General features: G+C 27.3%; 1 protein-coding gene across 5 annotated transcripts in view; it reads left to right on the top strand.

Annotated features, from left to right (window-relative positions):
- The first annotated feature begins 3,837 nt into the window (after positions 1-3,837).
- LOC108686476 (cytoplasmic dynein 1 intermediate chain-like) overlaps positions 3,838-21,540 on the top strand; it is a 23,292-nt gene continuing 5,589 nt past the window's right edge. For 2 of the 5 annotated variants that reach the window (XM_018191810.1, XM_018191808.1), the window contains exons 1-7: positions 3,838-3,989; positions 6,027-6,152; positions 7,474-7,570; positions 7,640-7,745; positions 7,821-7,948; positions 9,538-9,675; positions 14,383-14,403. In XM_018191810.1, coding sequence (XP_018047299.1) covers positions 6,051-6,152; positions 7,474-7,570; positions 7,640-7,745; positions 7,821-7,948; positions 9,538-9,675; positions 14,383-14,403 — 592 coding nt within the window. In that variant the 5' untranslated portion in view covers positions 3,838-3,989; positions 6,027-6,050. The remainder of the gene's footprint in view (positions 3,990-6,026; positions 6,153-7,473; positions 7,571-7,639; positions 7,746-7,820; positions 7,949-9,537; positions 9,676-14,382; positions 14,404-21,540) is intronic. The other 3 variants (XM_018191811.1, XM_018191812.1, XM_018191809.1) reach the window with 3 other exon arrangements.

Below are 21,540 nucleotides of genomic sequence, written 5' to 3'. Positions count from 1 at the left end.
GTCTGGAATGATAAAATTCAGAATTTATTATAATTTTTTCCACCGTTGGATTTTTTGTAGCTAACCTTGCATTAAAATCTAGGTTTGTCTAGCTTAACGCATATATATATATATATATATATATCCGTATTGAATATCTATTCAATATAAATAGCATTTATCTTGTCGTAGTAAACCAAATTGTTGCATAATTGATAATGAATTGTAAATTATACGAAATCGACGAAATATATAATAGCAACAATTGTTTATTGATTTAATAAGTTTGAATAAATATTTAAATTCAAAATTTTTTTTTATTTATATTTTATTTTGTATATCATTAAGTTAATAATTTTAACTTCTTATTAAAAATTTGATGTTTAGAATTATCGTCATTTTTTCTTCGTATTTAATACAAATTTATTAATAAGTCATAAAGATTGGAGCTTTGACTAGCAATGGTTAAATATTAACTCTTGCTTTTCGACTTTTACATTTTTAATATTATAAAATTACAAGTATATTTTAGTGAACAATTATTATGTGCAAAGACTTCATATCACTGTCTCTCGCGTCAGATGGATGCCAGTGATTACGTGGTTTGTACTGATGGAAAGTCGAAATTGTTTTCATCATGGAGGATTATTCCTCGTCATTTTTCGTGAAGTTCATTCGCGAAGTTTAGTTTGATATTTCTTCGGATATTCTTATGCAGGATTGGAATTACTCTCGTGTTTTCTCGTCTGTAGTTATTGGTAGTAACAATTTCATTAATGAGTCAATGATTATTGCTATATATTTTAAAGTTAAGTTGTAACATTAATTCAGCATATATATTTTAGCATACAATTTTCGCTTTCTTTGTTTTATTAAATGTTCTCCATTAAATGTTCTCCACTAGTAATAATAATGTTAACAATAGTACACTGTCTTAATAACAATAGAAATTTATTGTGTTATATGATTGATATGGATATATAATTATTATTTGTTTAAATTCAAATTATTAAATAAACAAATTTAAGTTTTATACAAATAATTTGCTTATAATTTTTCGATGATTGCTCTAACAAAAATATGGTTACGAATGTATATATTTAATTTTCTAACTGTTATTTTACCATTATTTTTAGGTATTGAACATCCCGCCATTGCAGAATATTTTTATTTATGAATTTATATGTATATACATTTTTTTATGATAAAATACATGCAGATATTATGAGATTATGTTGAACGAATATTAATTTTTGTCGATATTTACATAACTTTTTTCAAAATTCTTTATAGTTAACAATATTATCGTGATTATATGAATTTTAAATGTATGGATACAAAAAATTCAAGATGAGTCGAATGGGTACCCTCATATTAGCAGGATATTAATAATTGTAATTTTTGAAAAATAAAAAATTAAATTGTTAAATTTTATATAATAAATTTTTCAGTATAAATGTTCTTTAAAATCCCGTTATTATCGGGTTCGGCTCATCTCGAACAGTTGGTACTCGAGAAACTTTTGTACCCATACATATAAAAAATTACATAAAATACGCATGTATTTTATTATTATTAAATATATTCCTTCGTAACCACTATTGCATAAGGAAATCATTCTATCTGTTTTATTTTTAATAAGAGATGATTTTTAGTTACGTGTGGCAGAACTTTAATATTATATTTTAATATTATATTAAAGATGTGATAAAAATAATTGTAATTGTAATTGACATGCTACCAAAATTATTACTATTGCTACGTAGTCTGAAAGATTCGGGATTCACACCGCAGTCCTGTAACAAAATCACTGGTATTTGACGGATTGCTTAACTTTTCTTTGCAAATGGATCTTGTAAAATTTATGTCAAATCAGAATGCATTAAGTTTGCTTTCTACTATGAAGATTGTTCTTCTTTGTATCGGATACTAATCAGCATACCAGGCGGAGAGATTTTGATATGAAATTATTGAGATAGTTATCTTGAACGTGATGAAAGTGCTGTTATAAATATATTAATGACTTTTATATATTAATGATATATTAATACTATTATTATTAATATTAACTTTTTGTCGCGATATTTATTAAGTTTTATATTCACAAATTATTAGTAAATACTTAATTAATAGTAAATAATTAATATTAAATACAATCTAATTGTTATTAGTATTTCTTCTACGTTTATCAATATTTCATTATTATCGTATGTATTTTCGACGTTTTCGTATAATTTGTTAATTATGTTCCTATTTGTTAATTAGGTTCCTATTATCATTTTTATTATATTTTGAACAGCATTGATAATTGTATATTGTATTGTAAATAATTATTATAATTGTAATATCGAATTGTATAAAGGATAATATAATAAAGAATAATATTTAAAAAATTATTGCAATTTCATTAGCGAAATACAATAAAATAATTAGACATAAAAACAAAAAATAAATTAAACTATACTTATCTCTCAGCAAACGAGAATGAATTAAAATGGATTGAAATTTTTTATTTTTTATCCGAATGCGTATTTTAAATAACGAATACTTTTTTTTAGATTTAATTGAATTCAAATGGATTCAATTAGATTCAATTGGATGCAATTGGAGAAACTTTCCTATTCGAAATTTTGAATAGAACAGTATTCACAATGCACAGAAAAAACTAATATTATTTTTAGATGGAAAGCATAGAGATATGCTCCATGCAATTTCTACAAATGTATAAAAATGCATTCAGGATTGAAAAGCATTCATTTTAACATTCGTGAATCAATATTTCTGAAAATCTGAATCCATTTCAATTTATTTCAATCCATTCTCGTTTGCTGAACTAAAAACGGGCTACTAAATTTATTAGTAACTTGTTTGTTTTATGGATGAATATACTTACAAAGAAAAGAGGACCGCCGATAAAATTGGCGGGGGTAGTGGAGGGCCTTTATAGCTCGTTTTTGTTAAATTCCCAATAAACGAGAACGAGTTGAAATGAACTGAAATGGATTCAGATTTTCAGAAATATTCACGAATGTTAAAATGAATGCTTGTCAATCCTGAATGCATTTTTATTCATTTATAGGAATTGCATGGAGCATATATCTCTATGCCTTTCAATCTAAAAATAATATTAGCTTTTTCTGTGCATAATAACACAATTGTGAATACTGTTCAATTCAAAATTTTGAATAGGAAATGTAGTTTTTCAATCCAATTGCATATAATTGAATATAATTGAATCTAATTAAATCCAAAAAAAAGTATTTGCTATTTAAAATACTCATTCAGATAGAAAAAAATTTCAATTCATTTTAATTCATTTTCGTTTGCTAGGTTATTTGTTTTTTTTTTATTTTTAAAATTATTTTGAAAGAAAATTGAAACGCGGAAGATTTAAATTTTAGTATACATTTATTAAATTTAAATCTTTTGCGGCACGAACTTTCCGGACAACCCAATAGAAAAAAGGACATTAATGTCCGTTTCCACCAATGTAGATTAATCTCGATTTAATTTATTCTTCCTTTTTTTCTAACTCTTTTTAGAACTAGAAAAAGACGAAGAGTAAATTGAACCGACATTAAAATTAATCTACATTGGTGAAAATGGGCATAAGTGAAATAAACATCACGCGCATATAAGATGAAAATTTCTGATCCACAGTTTGTGAATGTAGCACGATTATACGAATTAAATATCGATTTGTCATATGCAGCTTTGAAAAATGGACGTATGTACCTTCAGAAAAGTGGACCTTGCTATGTAGTTTACATCCATTTTGTCAGAGGGCAGTAGTGCGTGGCAGCATTTTGCGGTTATAGGTTTTTGGGCCGTCATGTCTTCTCTCAGATTTCTCTCTGGTAGAAGTCAGTAGAAGTCTATGGTGTGTGTTAAGCATTTATGAAGAATCTTGGATTTATATGTATACCGTTTCCTTGAAATAATGTAAAAATTGAAAAGTTTGTATATTAGATTGCTCGTTATACTCGCTCTACTTGTTATTTATAGTGCAGGTAAGTTACAGCATTTTCGTCGCATTTGGTTCGTTGATGATTTACTATGCCGTCGACATCGCCCAGATTAAAATGCGAGTCAGTATATTGTTCAAAGTTTCGTTGCATTCAATGCAAATTAATTTTTCTTAAACGTTATTTCGGATGATTTGAGCGATCACAATCGAAAGGCATTAATTTTACTTGTAATTGATTGAACGGACAATTTGACCCGAGTTGACGTCATCGCTAAGAAATCAATAACTGCATTGGTCTTTGCAGCAACTCCCTCAACCAATTTTACACCGGTATATTCATCTAAAGCTCGGTTTTTATTATCTGCAGTGATTAATATTTTTAATCATTTTTGCTATGTAACTTCAATCTTGATTTAACTTACTTTTTTCTCTTTTTAGTTCTAAAAATTAGAAAAGAATAAAGAGAGAGATTAAACTGAGATTAAGGTTAATTTATATTGATAGAAATAGACATAATACATATAGTTTAGCCTGGATCTACAATAGATTTTTCAGCCTTAAGCCATAAGAATTGGACGAATCACAATCAATTATTCTTCTCGTATTCGATTGTTGGTCAATTTTTTGCAGCTTAAGCTTTTAAGCTTAAAGCTTAAAATACCTACATATTGTAGATCCGGACTTAAGGATCAACTGGTTGTAAATTATTAATTTAGGCCATGGTCTGATTTATTCTCACAACGCTTAAAGAAATCATTTTAGCCTCATTTGTCAAATATTAAACAAAGACAAATGAATATTGTTAGCATAAATTGGACCACGGCCTTATAAGTATCATCACTATAATACAATGATTTATACAGATTTATGTGCTGTCACTTGTCACTGTAAATTTGAATGAATTTTATAACATAAGTTATGTGTATACAGTAAGTATTATGAACGAAAAGGTAATTATTTAATTTAGCATACATAAATAATAAATTTAGCATACACAAAAGTTGATAAAAAATGTATTAATTGACGAATTTTTCATGAAATGAATGATTAACGGAAAAAAAGTGTTGATTGGTATATATTTTTTATTGATTTTGGTATATTTTTTTATTGATTATGCTAAACTAAATTATTACCAATAAAAACGTTGAAATTGTGTTAAACAGTTACAGCATAAATTATAATTTATGGCCAGCATAATTGATCCTTTAGACTTAATCATATATATATAAATATTGTGTTTTTCTAACTGATGATTAATCACTAAATTAATCATTTTATGATAACTTTAAAAGTTATTATAACAATTCTTTTCTTTTTAAGAGAGTTGATACAGTCATTCTATCCTTCTTAGCAGTCAATGAATTTCTTATAGAATTGTTAAAGAAATTAAAAAATCATTAGCTTACACAGTTATTGCGCAAAATTTGATTTATTGTTTACAAATTATATAATACAAATGTTTCATCCAACTTCTGATCAGTACAATAAAATATAAATAGTTTTAATAATAATTAATACTAATTAATTAATACTAATTAAGGCCATATGGTTCACAAAAAACTTGAGACAGTAAGACGTAAGCAGTAAGGAAATCAACATGTTGGATTGGCTACTGCTTACATTATTCCATTACAATCTGTTTACTGCTTATGTTTTATTACTTAAATTTTTTTGTGTGTCATGGCATTGGCTAGGATAACATTTGTATCATCTGTCTCCTAAAAGAATAGCAGCCAAAAATTAGTTTAATGACTATTGAAAACATTTTTTCTGCTTTACGTCTGTTTCCATCAATTGTTTTCATATTTTAATTCTAATAAATTTTTATGCTTAAAATGCCAGTCGACAAAAACGAGTATTTTCGATCTGTTATTCTTCATTTTTGATTTGATTAAGGCTCCAAAGCTGCCAAAGCCTTTGCCAAACCTCTGCTTGTGCTTGCAAATGTCGCGAACAGCTAAACATTTCTTAAGCTAATTTAAGAGAATCTCCAGATAATGAAAAACCGAGCCAAAAGTTACAGAACTTAGACTTAGATTAAACATATATCATTCAAAAGTTTTTTAATGTAATTTTTTAGTGACATCTCTTATTAGTCGTCAAGATGATGTCTGATCGGAAGGCGGAGTTAGAAAGGAAGAAGGCAAAGCTGCAAGCTATTAGGGAAGAGAAAGAGAGACGCAGGAGGGAGAAAGAACAGAAGGATGTAAGTGATAAAAAAGTTTATAGATACTCAATTTATCTGTACAGAGTATCGATGTAACTTTTTCTCTAGAAAATGAAAATTTTTATGTATGTATGTATATATGTTTCATATACGTATATATGTATGTATGGACATGTACACACATACATATAAAAAATTACTTTTCATATTTCTTGTCTAGAAAAAAGTTATATGATTGATATCCCGAGCTAAAGATGTACGCGGTTAAAAGTGACAGAAATGTAATGGCTAGAGACACTCTAGTTAGAGTCGGCCACCTAAGAACTGGTCTATTTGATCCGATTTTTTTTTAAACGAGCTTTAGTCAAAACGAGATATTAGGTATTGGAAAAACTTTTTTTCATTAACAATGAACTGAAGTCGGATTAGTCAGTAATTTGCAAATGTAATGCATGAAACTAACATGAGCAGAAAAAATCCCGCAAATCTTATAGAAAATGGGTTTCGACCAAATTACTTCTTATATTTTTATAGCTTATGTCAAGCTGATTAAAAGTTTTCACAGGCACAAACATTCAAATGCCTTAGTTTTTACTCTAGGATCTTTGGAAGTAGAGTAGAGAAGATCATCACATTTTATATGGAAAAATAATCAAAATGAATATTTTTTAATATTAGTTATGGACTACTGTCTAATATAGCACAGATATACATATACTGCATACATATGTGTTACTATTGCAGCCAATTAAAAATGTTATGTCATATTTTACTATCTAAATTGTGTTGCAATCTTTTCTTTTAGTCAATTACAGTCAAGAATTATCAAAAATTTTCAGTTCTAATTGACTAATTTGTATGATATGTCTTACGATTACTGCAATAAGTAAACGGAAAGTGTGCTCTTAAACGGTTAAGGAAGACACTGTCGAATCGTTAGAGCATGAACCGCATTCGGGATGTCCATTTGTTAATTAAAGATGAACTATTAAAGATGAATTGCGTGCATGTATACGTTTACACACATGAAAAAGATATGCCAACGTCGCACAAGTATTATTCCAATAATAATCGGTTAGAAAGAGACTTTATTCACTTGGTTTCCGTAAAATATTGAATTTTTATTTAAAAATCCGCACTTTTTCAATACCTAATAGCATATATTATTGAGCATATCTTTATCTCGCATCATTGCAGAACAGAATAAAACATCTTTTTTTCTTTGGCACTATTGCAGAGCGAGATAAAACATCTTTTCTCACTTGTACAATTTTGAAGAAAAATGTCGGATTATTTTTATGGTCAAACTCTGATTAGAAGGTCTCTACTAATGGCAAAATGATTCGCTTATGGATTGTAGGTAGAAGAAGCTACTGTTCGTGCCGCTGGCACGGATAAGGATCAACGCAAAGAGATAGATGCAATGCTGTCTTCTTTGGGTGTAGCGCCAGTGTCAGGTATATATAAGTAATGTGTTCAATTACTAAGATTGGCACTTTTCCCTAACGGTTTCTGTTTATTTACAGATGTGCTCTCTAGTTTGTCTAGTATGAGCTCGCTGACGCCTGAACAGAGTGCTAATGCTACACCAGACGCCAGCTTACAACCATCTAGTATAAATTCTGCTCAGAGGTATTTATTTATATCTTTGCATTTCTTTTAAGATCGATATTTATAATTTGACTTGAATTTTGTGGTATAAAACAGTGTAGGACGAAGAAAAAATCGAGAGCTTACGATTGTCTCCGTGGCGCACACAAACATTCCACCAAAAGAACCGGTTGTTTACAGTAAACAAACGCAAACCATTCAGACTACGCATACATCCCACGACGGTGAGTCAATATTTCTCTTATTTATTTATATATATTGCACATATGTGTTACTTGTGAAATGTTTAAATATTAGAAAAAACATGTAATATTTAATTTACGAAGGTTTTATGTACGTTAAATATAAATGATAGAATTGAAATATAATTAGTTTCCGAAAATTTTTGAATTTTAACTGGTTCGTTACAAGATAAAACATGTTAAATATTATATCTTGTATAATCGTTAACTTTTTCCTGTTATTTTATACTAAATAATTATTAATGTTTATTAATTATTAATTTTCACTTTAACGTAAGTTCGCATTCACACAATGCGTGTCTTAAGGTCACTAAAATATCATTAAGCTACACATATTTCATAGTTTTCACATGAATAAATAATTAGTAAAGTGGGTGGTTTTTAAATAAAAAAGACACAGTATACATCTTTATATATTTTTTATTAAAACATTATGTTATATACTTTGTCTGTGACTACACACGAAATCTTAACAATATTCTTTTTATTTTGTGTATTAATTAAGTAAATTAAGACGTTATTAATCACACAAGTGCATTTTTTGTTTTAATTTTAGAACAACTAATATTAAAATTGAGTTAACCTTCTAAATTGTTTATTATAATTAATTTTAAAGTGGCGAGGAAACTTACATATTCCTAAATATGAATTTAATATTCATTACATCGCAAATTATCATTTTCCTTCGTATTGTTTGTAAAGTATTAACAGTTTTCAACACTTTTACACAATTTTTTGTTACTCAAACGATACTCAACATGAAAGAAATGATATATTATGTTTATGACACAAATATTATTAATCAGCACATATTTAAAAAAATATATATACATTAATAATATTTAAGTATGTTGAAAAATGAATAGTATATTATTATTACGTTATAATTATTATTATAATTGTGAACATGAATAACAGTTTTTATTGTGAGCCTTAGATTATGTGTGTAACAAATATATTAGTACATAACAGGTAGTAAGCGTCTAACAATCAATCTGGGTTTCGTTTAAATTAAGTTTTTTTGGTGGTGGCAATACATTTTCCTACATACATTTTCATTTCCATAACGTACAACCGCAAATTCAGTTAGTTCTTAAACACAAACATTATATGTGTTACTGACGATTATCTTCACCAACATTATATGTGTTACTGATGATTAATCAAAATAAAAATCTTGCAATCTGCTAACAATACAAAGCTGATCACAAATCATTTATGTTAGTGATTAATAAATTTTCATATATTTAATTCCAATACCACCTACTTTACTGTAACGAAAGATAGTGCAACGTTAACTATGAAAAAAATCAGAATTTTGATCGTAAATAATGTTTCTTCTTAAGATTATATATCTGATTTTTTATCATATATATCCAATTTTTTATTTTGAATGGATATAAAAAAAATAGTATTATTAAATATAATACACATACGCGTATATACACATATATATGATAAATTTTTTATGCTGTTATCTAACTGATCTTGCGGTGTGAAAAAATTAAACATACGCGTGTTCCCTTGCCTTGCGATACAATCTGATCGATTCATCCGGTGTTGGACACAAGGACTGTCCACATCGTCCTCTGCATACACCATCTACTCCTCCTGTTCAACAACAACACCAACTCACTCTTGCTCCGCAGGCTACTTTGAGACTGACTGGTGGCGTCCCAGGAAAGGTGGGTCTGCACCAAACTACCTATGTATGTTCTGTCTACTTTTTTACTACCTTTCTATAATTGTCGTAAGACGTTACATTCAGTGTTGTAACATGCCTAGATATAAGTACTTAAGTACTTTAACAGTATCTAAATGCATTACCTAGGTCCTTATAGACAGATACTCAAATCTGAATACTTTTTTATAAGATTAAGTTTAGACATAAATACAACAAAATATTTATCTATACCAATGATATATACATAGATCAAACATCCTATGTTTTTCAGTGATAGGAAATTAAGCCGGAAATTGATACTTTAAATGGCTGTCAGTGACTGTTGAGATTTCATGTTTTATTTTTTATCTGAAAATAGAAAGAAATGCAACGGAATTGCAGGCTCTTAAATTGTATCTTCAAGCTACGGACAGAATATTTGGTCTATGTATACAGAGTATCTTATTTTAATTGTTCCTAAAAAATATCTTGAAAAATACGTAAGATATGAACAAATATTTCAGATGGAAGTGGAACAGTTTTGAAGAGCAAGTTGCTTTTTTTCGAGATGGAGACGTTCAAAAGATATGAAAGTATATATTCACTTTTTAAAATGGAATTGTATAGGTTTTTTTATATAATATAGTTCCTAAAATTATTCTGCATATAAAAGTATTAAGACAGAGATAGCAAAAAATTAATAGTTTACGAGACATTTAATATTTTATGTCAATATTTGTCAAAATAAAGTATAAAATATCTTGTAAATTATATTAGTTTTTGATATCTCTATCTTAATATATATACTTTTATATGCAGAATAATTAGAAGACTCATATTGTATAAAAAAAAATCATACAATTTTATTTCCTAGAAAAAAAGTAACATGTCCAAATTATGTCTCCCTTGAAACCGTACGTTCCATTTTCATCTGAAACATTTTTTTGTATTGTTTAAGATATTTGCCTGGAGTAATTAAAATGGAATATTCTATATATGTCATTGATCTATAATATCGTTGTTTTAAACTTAATTTTAATTCCCAGAAAAAAATCGACTTTCCAATACAATGTTTGAACATTACTGATTTAAAAAAAGCATGACATGATAAGTATCCAAACATTTTTATATAAATTTACTATATAATTTACTATATAAATAGAAATACTATATAAATAGAAATAGATATGAAATAAAATTCGTTTATGCAGTTTTTTTTTTTTTTTTATAAATGAGAAGTATCTAAAAAATAACAAAATGTTTCAGGTACTGCTACATATTGTATCTATACCTAGGTAATTTTTAAAAAATGTATTTATATCTATAACTAGATACTTTTCTCACACAATACCTATATCTATATCTAGAAAAGATACTTCTGAAAAGGTACTTGTTGCAACACTGGTTATATTATAGAGGTAGAGATACACATCGGAAGGTAGAGATACGTCATGTTCCAAGCGAAGGGATATGTAGAGTCTAATCATTGAGGTGCTTTGCGCTTTTTAAACATTGCTCCGCAGATTTTTGATTTTTCGTTCTTCTTTAAATATTTCAAATTATGTGAAGGCAACGAGGAGTCATGAAGATTACACACAAGTCGGTGTGATAACCGATTTTACATTTGAATTGTGCTGCAAGAGTTTTGTATATGGAAATTTACATTTACTGTAAATACTATATAATAAGAATTTTGCATTGCAACTATATTTCATTGTTAGCTCCTTAAAACTTTTACAGTTTTACTTCCACATACAAATGACCGTTTGCTTGCATATGAAAAAAAGGCTTATCACGCTTTAATAGTTTAATGAAATAATTAACTGAAAAAGAGTTAAAATTACACAGCACATTAACTCTAGGCGTCCTATTTGATGAGAAAATATATAAATTACAGTTATATACTGAGATTTTTATGCCATGACTCATGCGTGCTGGTAGAGAATTGGTATTTATGCTCACATAGAATATTTGAAATTTGAATGAATTAAATCAAAGTAAGTAGAAAAGCCTATAAGATCTAATACAAAACAAACATATTCTACAAATATTTATTACATAAAAATGAAATATAAACGTTTTAACTTTCTATTAAATTCTTTTAATATATTTATATAATTCAAAATTAATGATGCACTAACATAATGACATATAAATAGAAAACAGAAACGTTCTTTGAATAAGACATGTCAAATTAAAATAATTATGTTTCATATCCGTAATAATAAACATTTGATTTTCTTTTTTTGATTACGTTTATGTGGAAACTATTAATCGCGTATAGTAACATCCGTAATTATAACTCTTGAAATGTGTACTTTTTTATGTGAAGCTGTTTTAATTTATTCTACTGATGTAATGAAAGCAATTATGAATAATTTTTTGATTATTTTATAAGCTTATAGCATTCAAGGTTGGCAATAAAAGCGTAATAATCATTCCTTGCGTTTACACGATCTTTTAAAATAGATTTTGTAAATCTACATCTCTTTGCTATCAGATTTATAACATTAGTACTTATATTAGTAGTTATAACTACTGTTGTTATTAAATCCATCGTGTAGATGTAGTCTTTATAATAATTATGTATTGTTTACACATGTTATTGTTATTAATTATTATAAGAGAATAATTAATAGAATAATTAAGTTGAAATAGATTTTTAATAGCTGTACAATCTCAAAATCTTATATTTTGAGATTGTTCAGCTATTAAAAATCTATTTCAACTTAAAAATTTCATGTAAATTTATGATTTTTATAATTTTATATTTTATTGTTGAGTCAAAAACGTTTAATTTTATATACAGTAAATCGTAAAATTTGATGAATTCTTATCGGATGAATTATGTGTGAAACGCTTTCACCCAAACAATTTATGAGATAGCCAAGTACGTCTTATTGTAATATTATAGATATGAAGCGTGATTACCATTTTTAATTTGACGAATCCTATCAAATATATTTTATCTAAAAAATATTATTTTTGAATTTTATTTTTCATTTGTATGTCATTATCTTACATATTGATTATTTTAGAATTATATAAATATATAGGGTGTCCCAGAAAGAATGTACGTCCTTTCTCTGACATTCTGCGGAACATTCTAAGACGAAAAATCTTATACAAATACATCGATTATAAATTTTTCAGATTATTAATCACACACATCAAAGTGACATTTGTCAATTATAGCATTTGAAATTCGCGCGCTTATGCATGGCACATTGTGTGCATGGTTGTGAAGATGTCCTTGTATATTGATCGCTTTTAAATACTGACATAATTGATGCGCTTATTGCAAAAATGCCTAACTGCCGAAATTCAGTTTCATATTTTAAAGCATTAATGATTCTATATGTTAACAATGCTTTAAAATAAAACTATTGTAACTACAGCTACAATTAGGAAAAAATATATTTCATTTTTAAGGAAATAGATCGACATTTTTGTATAAGACTTTTCATTTTAAAATGTTTCACAAAATCATCCTGTACTGAAAAGGATTTTAATCGAAAGTTGAAACGTTTATACTTCATTTTTATGTAATAAAGATTTGTAACACAAGTTTACCTTGTGTTGGTTCTTACAGACTTTTCTTATTTCTTTGACAGAATGTTTCTTCAAGTATATTTTTAGATATAAAAAGCCATTTAATGAGGATATACAGAGTGTCACAAAAAGATCGGGATGTCGAATTATTTCGAAAACATGACGTTTTTGGAAAAAAATTTTCATAAATCAAATCGCCCATTGTGTGATGATATTAGTTTGACTTTGGATCTTGCGAATATCATATTTGACCTTGATGTGACATTCTCAAAATCATTCAAAAGGAATTAATATCTATCATGATGAATAATTTAACATCCTACAACTTCTGTATGAACAATTTTGCGAAATATTATCTTTTCAAGATAATTCAATGTTCCGATTTTTTTATGACACTCTGCATATGTAAGATATGAAAATAGCTTCTTTTATGATACTTTTTAACGCTCTTGGTAAAGTGTTAATTGTCTAGATATTTGTATTTTAATAACGATAAAGAAATGTCCGCTTTTAAAATTTTGCTTTATTGTTCCCATATATTAACAAGAACAATGAAATAGCAATATTTATTTTGAGAGAGACTTAGAGGGTGGGCATAAGTGTGACAAGGGATGTAAGTGAGATATTGCAGTGCATTCGTTAGAGAGCATCTATTGTTAAGAATAATTTTTAAAAGAAACTAAATTTTCTCGCAATATTGGATCAATGTTTAACGAACATTATAGTCGCTGGTAAACGAAAGTGTTGAACATGGAAGATAAAACGTTACCCTAAAAATGATAAATATTCCGAATATGTACGTTTCCTCTTTACGTAGGAATCGAAGCACCACATATAAAAATTTACAAAATTATATTCACCTAATTACATTCAGCGTAATATTTTTTATTTTAAAATGAGGTATTTGAAAATCACTTCTATACAACGCTATGATTTTATTATCTATTTCTTTGGAAAATTTTCATAAATAAATTATATATTACTAAAAAATTTATGTTATCTCTGTAGGGTATATAATTGAATATTTCTTAAACCGCCAAACATATTACGAAATGTTTTATTTTTTCGTACAATTTTAAAGTTAATTGTAGACTTTTTTTATTTTGAATTAATGAGTCTGAATGTAGAGAGGTGTTATATTAGTGTAATGCATTCTTATGATAACGTAACTAAGTACAATTTTTTTCCCTCCCCTTCTCAGCTCATGCATTCGACTATTACGGTAAGTTATGATTTCTCTTGGTTCTGAAAACCATTTTTAGGTTCAGAGTTAGGTTTAGCTTGTATTCAATTTATATTTCTTGAAGCGATCGTTCTAAAGAAAAGGTACTATGCGAGAATTAAGTACTACAATTCTTGGCATAACAGAATATTCAGATTAAATTTCAAATATTATTTTAGATTATTTATATCAAAGCGAATGTGATAAAATAAGAAACTATTACTAAATTTATAATTTATTCGTCAAAAATGTAGCGCGTATTAGTCTATCAGTACGTTTCATTACATGAAATTAATTGATATTTGCAACATACTAGATAGTGTTTTTACTTGCCTTTATTCGAAATAGATACAGCCGGTACTAGAAAACGGATGAAGAATATTTCAGAATTTAATGTTTTCCATAGGAAATATCAGCAAGAGGAATACAAAAATAACTCTCCACCCGGAGCCTAATCGGTTTACTTTATGGATATGCTTTTATACTTTTTCCGATTCTCTTCTTCGTTAAGTCTGTCTATTTTTTTGGATGCATTTATTCTTATTTATCGTATCTATTATTTTTCAAATATTTATCTGACATCCCGACTCTATACAGCAAAAAATCTGCTATTAGGTCCACTACACAAATCTATCCGCATATATCTGACTCTTGGGAAGCATGCATAAGTTTCAAAGATGGTTGTCTTTTATATTTCTGATTCTTCAAACACGATTTTAGCAATATTTTCAAATTCTGTTTCTTACGATGTGTATTACTAATTTTACACAGTAGACATATTGCAAAAAGATATTCTTATATTGATATTATTGAAAGAATGTGAGGGTAAAAAATAGAAGTAAATTGAATTAGTGTTTAATGAAAATGAATATAAAACTCTGATTACTATTAATATTCTTGACGTTTCATCATGGCAAATCAAGAATATTGGAATTTTTCGAGAGAAATATCCATTGGCAAATCTTGTCACAACTTAACGCACCTTCCAGAGTTCTCAGCGCAATGTTCGTTACTTGAAATCTTTTTGGGAATGCTAACGCATCATAAATGCTTACTAACATGAAAGCAATTTTTATAGAGCTAAAGTGTTGTGGGATATTAACTGAATTCAAGAAGAAAACGTTATTATACACGTTATTCCCGGTGAACTCACACTTTGATTCTATTTTAAATTATTACTTCCGATATATGTATATGCAACATCTTAATATATTATACAAAGATATATCTTTTGAACTTTTAGTGACGCAGGAACACTTTTTTTTATTATATAATGTTCCTCAGTCACTATTGGTATTGCTTCTTAACAGCACGTGGGTGGGATAGCGATAAAGTCGGTAAATTAACAAAGTTAAAATGATAATACTACTATATATAGGACTATTTCTAACTTTTGCTTAAAATTTTACACTATTACCTTTATTAGTCTACAATAAATGCTTGTTTTGTAATTGAGAAAAAGTACTTCCGGCGATTTTTAATATAGAATTTTGTAAATTGAATTTGCATAAAATTTCGTCTTTGGAAATTTCGTGTTGCGGAAATGTTTCGGTAATGAGTGCATGTTAAGAACAAGAATTTTCGAATAAAATGTTTAAAAAAAGTAGAAAACGCGTTGAAGGAGGAAAACTTTCACTTCAACATGAGCAACACGTCAAAGAGATAAAGGATTAGTGATCGACAATTAACAATTCGAAATATAATTGAACATATTGGTATCATTTGATTCATGCCACTTAATTTTGAAAAACAATTTGGACATAAGACATTTGGACAATTTGGACGCGTCGCTTTTCGCATTGTTCCAAAAACGCTGGATTTTTTCGGAAGGAACTCCATTTGCCTAGATTGATTGCCTAGATTGATATGTATTATTGCTTACAGCTCGATTGCCTATATTCATTTTTGCGCACAAATAAAAATTTCAGAAATGAAGTTTTGTTGAAGTAGACATTTGCCTACATGTATTATTGCTTATAGTTCAATTGCCTATTTTCTGCTTTAAAAATATAAATTCGCTGTTTTAAAACACAAATTCTTAGCTCTAATAACACAAACTATTTTTTTATATAATTAAGTATATTTGCATAGGCAATCGATCTATAAGCAATAATACACTGAAAAAAATTGTAATTTTACAATGGAAATTACATGTTTATGATCGGAAAATTACTTAAATATGATTGGAAATTTACTAGAAATTATAAATTTTCAATCATAGTTTAAGTAATTTTCTGGCCATGAACATGTAAAAATTACATGAATTTTTTTCAGTAATGTGTATGCAAACCTTTGTTATTTACCTTTGTTTCTTCATTTTATATTTGTGCGCAAAAGTGCATGTAGGTAATTGAGGCAATAATACATGTATAGGCAATCAATTTATAGGCAAAAGGAGTTTTCTCCAAGAATTTTTCTTGTTCGTGATTTTATAGCCAAAAATTCAACCAATATAATTTCGAATATTCATCTGATACGGTACCGTGTGATTTTTTCCTATTCTCTCGGCTGAAATTACTGCTTCGTGGACACTGTTTTGAATCGATAGACACGATAAAAAAGAATTCGTCACGCATTGAAGGTATATCTAAAATCGATCAAAAAAAGTGCTTCGAGCATTGGAAAAAACGTTAGCATAAATGTATTGCAATGAGAGAGAATTATTTTGAAAGGGATGAAATTGGATGAATAAATTCATAGTTTGCATTTTATTGATCCCGGTACTTTTTAATCACAGTAGTACAGGAGATGGACAAAATAACGTGAAACATCTAGGAAACATATTACTCATTTTGTTAATAAAAGATTAGCTCATTATTTGCTATTAATAAAAATTGTTATCCTTGTTAATGGAATAGTTTTTATTATTAAGAATGTGAATTTATTATATTATTCACTTTATGATTAGTTAAAGAAGATTAATGATCTCGAAACGTATATGCGTTGTTCTGATTTGTTGATCTTATATTATTAGTATAATTATAAAATAATAATTTAATTTAAAAAAAACTTGATTTGGCTTGATTATTGATTACTATTTATATTGTTGTTTACATAATATGAGCGATTTTACACTTTGATCATATTACAATATTTTGTCTGTTCTCTGTATGTGTCTGAATATATCGCAGCATAGCCGTACAGCATTCTCAAAATGTGTACGCACTTTAGTTTTTCCTGTGAATGTAGATTTTTTTCACTAGTCAACATTTAAAAAATAACGATAAATATCTCGTGTCTTAATCGAAAAAACTTGAAAAAACGAGCGATTTTTATTTTAACAGTCGGAGATGTCAGTATGTTGTATTAAATCGTTATTTCAATTTCATGATCCCTTACTTGTCTTCATTTTGAAAATTTTTTTCTGAAATTTACTGATAATGAGTTTTCGCGTCAAATTTATTTTCCGAGAAATATCCTACCTCATTATATTCCATATCAATTAACGCGAAAAAAAGAATGAGTGTCTGAATTAATATACAGTGCGTTTGATTTAAGTGTATATTTCTTTTAAATAAAAACATTTTTTTAAATAAAAGTTTTGCTTGAAAAGCTCTATATCGTTTAAACTAATATTCTAATTTTTTATTACTATTTTAAATATTTTTAATATTTTTTTAAATAATAGTTTTAACTTTTAAATAGTATTATTAGAATAGTATATCTATTTTCCCAGAAAAATATATTAATTTAATAATAGGCCAAAATCGAATGTATATGATGTATTACAATACAGTTTACACTATAATACAGTAAAAAATTATAATAATTATATATCATAAGTGGAACAAGTTTTGACTTTACTCACAGTTTCAGTCTCTATTATCAAAGAATTATATGTATATGCTTATATATATAATAAATACATTTATTATTATTAATTTAACAATCAAATGATAAAAAAATAGTCGTAAATGTTGAAATCAAATATTAGATTTGATTAGAAAATCAAAGATCAATAAAAAATTTTTAATTCTTCCTTTTATCTATGATTTTGATCTCTTCTTCTCTTTTATTGTCTCTTTTAATCGTAAATGATTATCAAAAAATTCTCTTTAATCAATAATCAATCGAACGAATCAATATCTAAATCAATATGATATTGATTCAGAAAAATATAATAAGTAAAATTACTGGTCAATGCAATAAAATTAATAAATAATAATGAAGCTCTGTAAGTATAATAATATAGACAAAAGAAGGACAGAAGAGCCAATATTTTTAGTAACAAAAGAACTTTAATTTAAATCATTAATTAAAATTCATATAATAATAACAAAGGACAAAGACATACGTTTTGACTCCGTTCGAGTCATTCTCAATGTCGAAAGAAAGTAATACTTTTGTCAATTATTATTTTCTTACTACAATTTCCGATATAATTGACTCGCGGTGTATTACACAAAATGAAGAATATTTTGAAAACGATGAAGTATTTTAGAATTATAAATTCTATTGGAACTTACGAATTAATAATGTCTATTTAAAAATACACACACACACACACACACACACACACACACACACACACACATCCAGGGTGTTTCCTAATTATTGATACAATGCTTATGTGCAGATGGAGCGGACTAAAGTGAGTTGAAAGTCTTGTACTATTTCACAATTATTTTAGAATATTACGAATTTTGTAATATTATATATTTGTTTTATAGCGATGCTGAATAAGTTACCGCAATATTGAGAATGATTCGAGCGGAATCGAAATGTATGTTTTTGTTCTTTATTATTATTATATGAATTTTAAGATATGAATTTTATGATCTAAATTAAAGTTCTTTTGTTATTAAAAATATTGATTCTTCTATCTTTCTTTTGCCTATATTACAATAAAATTATTTATATTTTAGCTTATTATTAAATTATATTCTTTTGGATATTAATAGAGCGAACTAGTTTTTTTATACTTTATATTTATCTTATTATAGTTTTGTAAGATATTTTATTATAAGCTAGATCAAGCATAACAGGTGCAATAAAATCCAATTTTCGATAATGATTCGTGAGATATCTTGAGAATATGAGCGGTAAGATAAAATATTTCCAATAAAAAAATATTTATTAAAAAAATAAAAAACTTATTTAAGTCGTTATAGATCTTAAATAACGTAAATTATTTGAAAAATTTTATATATTTTTATTATTTATAAAAATAACTGAATGTTTTCATTTAAATCAAACGCTATATATATATATGAAAAATAAGAACGAAATGAAATCTTTCATTCATCATTTAAGCGAAGATATTAAAACTTTTTTTACATTTAAAAAAAATAGGAAGCTTCTTATTAAACTCTTTAGAGTGAATTTTGAAAGACATAAGACTCAAATAATTTTTGGCTTTTGTATACATATATCATTAGTCTCGATCTACAATGGGTTTAGTAAATGTAAGAAATTGATCAATTATTGTCGATTATTTTCCTCACATTTGACTGTGATTAATTAATTTTCTATGGCGTACTACATCTATTGTAAATTCTATTGGAACTTACGAATTAATAATGCCTATTTAAAAATACACACACACACACACACACACACACACACACACACACACACACATCCAGGGTGTTTTCTAATTATTGATACAATGCTTATGTGCAGATGGAGCGGACTAAAGTGAGTTGAAAGTCTTGTACTATTTCGCAATTTTTTAATTAGTTAACGAGAAATTACTACTAGAGTTTTTTACTATTACGTTGGTTTGTATCGACCTAAAATGGATTGCTCTGCTATGGTTGGTGTTACATGCTCTACCATAGTAGAGCATACATCATCCGATTCAGATTGGTACAAACTTGTTACAGTCGAAAACACTAAAAATTATCAAATATACTTGGTCTATCAAATCTAAGTTCGCAATGAGATATAATCGTCTAGCAGTTATACTACGTTTACATGGCTCGAAGGCTTTACGCCGAAGTTACTAATGTTAAACGCCGTATAACGCTACTTTATGATAAAATTCATCATGTAATCTTATTAAACCTTATCTTGAAGACAACTTACCCTTCGGGATTGCTCAATATGCCTCATGGGTCTATTGAGCCACTTTTCTTTTCAATAAAATTTTTTTCTTATTTATAAAATATATTAAGGATTTATTTAATTATTATATGAGTCAGAAGTACATGCAATGTTTTAAAGCAATTTTCATTATTCTATCGTAATTATATGAAGATTTATAATAATTTGAATAAAAAATATCATAACTAATCCTGCTATATATCGGTTTTAATAATTATTGACATTTGAATTTGTTAAACATCGAAAATGATCCAATAGAATGAAAATGTTATTATATTGTTTAGCAATAATTAATTTTTTTAGCAATAATTTATTAATTTAATACTAACACTTAATTCTGATTCATTAGTCCTTTTTTTTTATTAATTTTTAATTTTTATTCTATAATTAACTACTTTAATTTTACGTACAATTTTTCTTATCCTGTTAAAAGATTTCATTTTGATAAGCAAGACGGGGGACAATCATAGCTTAGAATAGTCCAGCACAACGCATCGCTCATATGTAGCTTTTGCTGTTTATAATAAATAAACTCCTGCGCCTAGTAACTATGACTGTTGGACGATTATACCTCGCCTCGCGTTTAGATTTTACAGTAGGCTGGGTTCATTAGAGAGCCTTTCGGAGGGTGACAAATTATTCCTCCTCTAATTGGATACGGTCATTAAAGTTCTATAAGTATGGAAGAAATTGGAGAAAACTGATCACGTGTGCTCTGATTGGAAGTCACTGAAGCTCCATTAATATGACCACGTTACCTATTCTCTTCCTGAGAAGTTCTCTAATTTATTCAGTGATTTTTAGTAATTAATTTCTCATTAATTATATTGCGAAAATTGTAAAATGGTGCAGGACTTCAATTTTATACGATCTATCTCCATGCATTGTGTCAATAATTAGGTAGCATCTTATATATGTATATCTATATATACACAAAATGCATTTAATGAATGTCTCAACATTTTATCTTAGAAAATGAATATTTCACTTTCTCTTACACGTAGATTTCACTCTCTCTAATGTTATAATCGATAATTCATCTCCCATAGTAAAACGTTGAGACATTCATTAAAATTCATTCGGTGTATGTGC

The sequence above is a fragment of the Atta colombica genome, unplaced genomic scaffold (genome assembly GCF_001594045.1).
Source record: "Atta colombica isolate Treedump-2 unplaced genomic scaffold, Acol1.0 scaffold183, whole genome shotgun sequence".
Lineage (NCBI taxonomy): Eukaryota > Metazoa > Arthropoda > Insecta > Hymenoptera > Formicidae > Atta > Atta colombica.
This window is presented reverse-complemented; position numbering and strand designations above follow the sequence as displayed.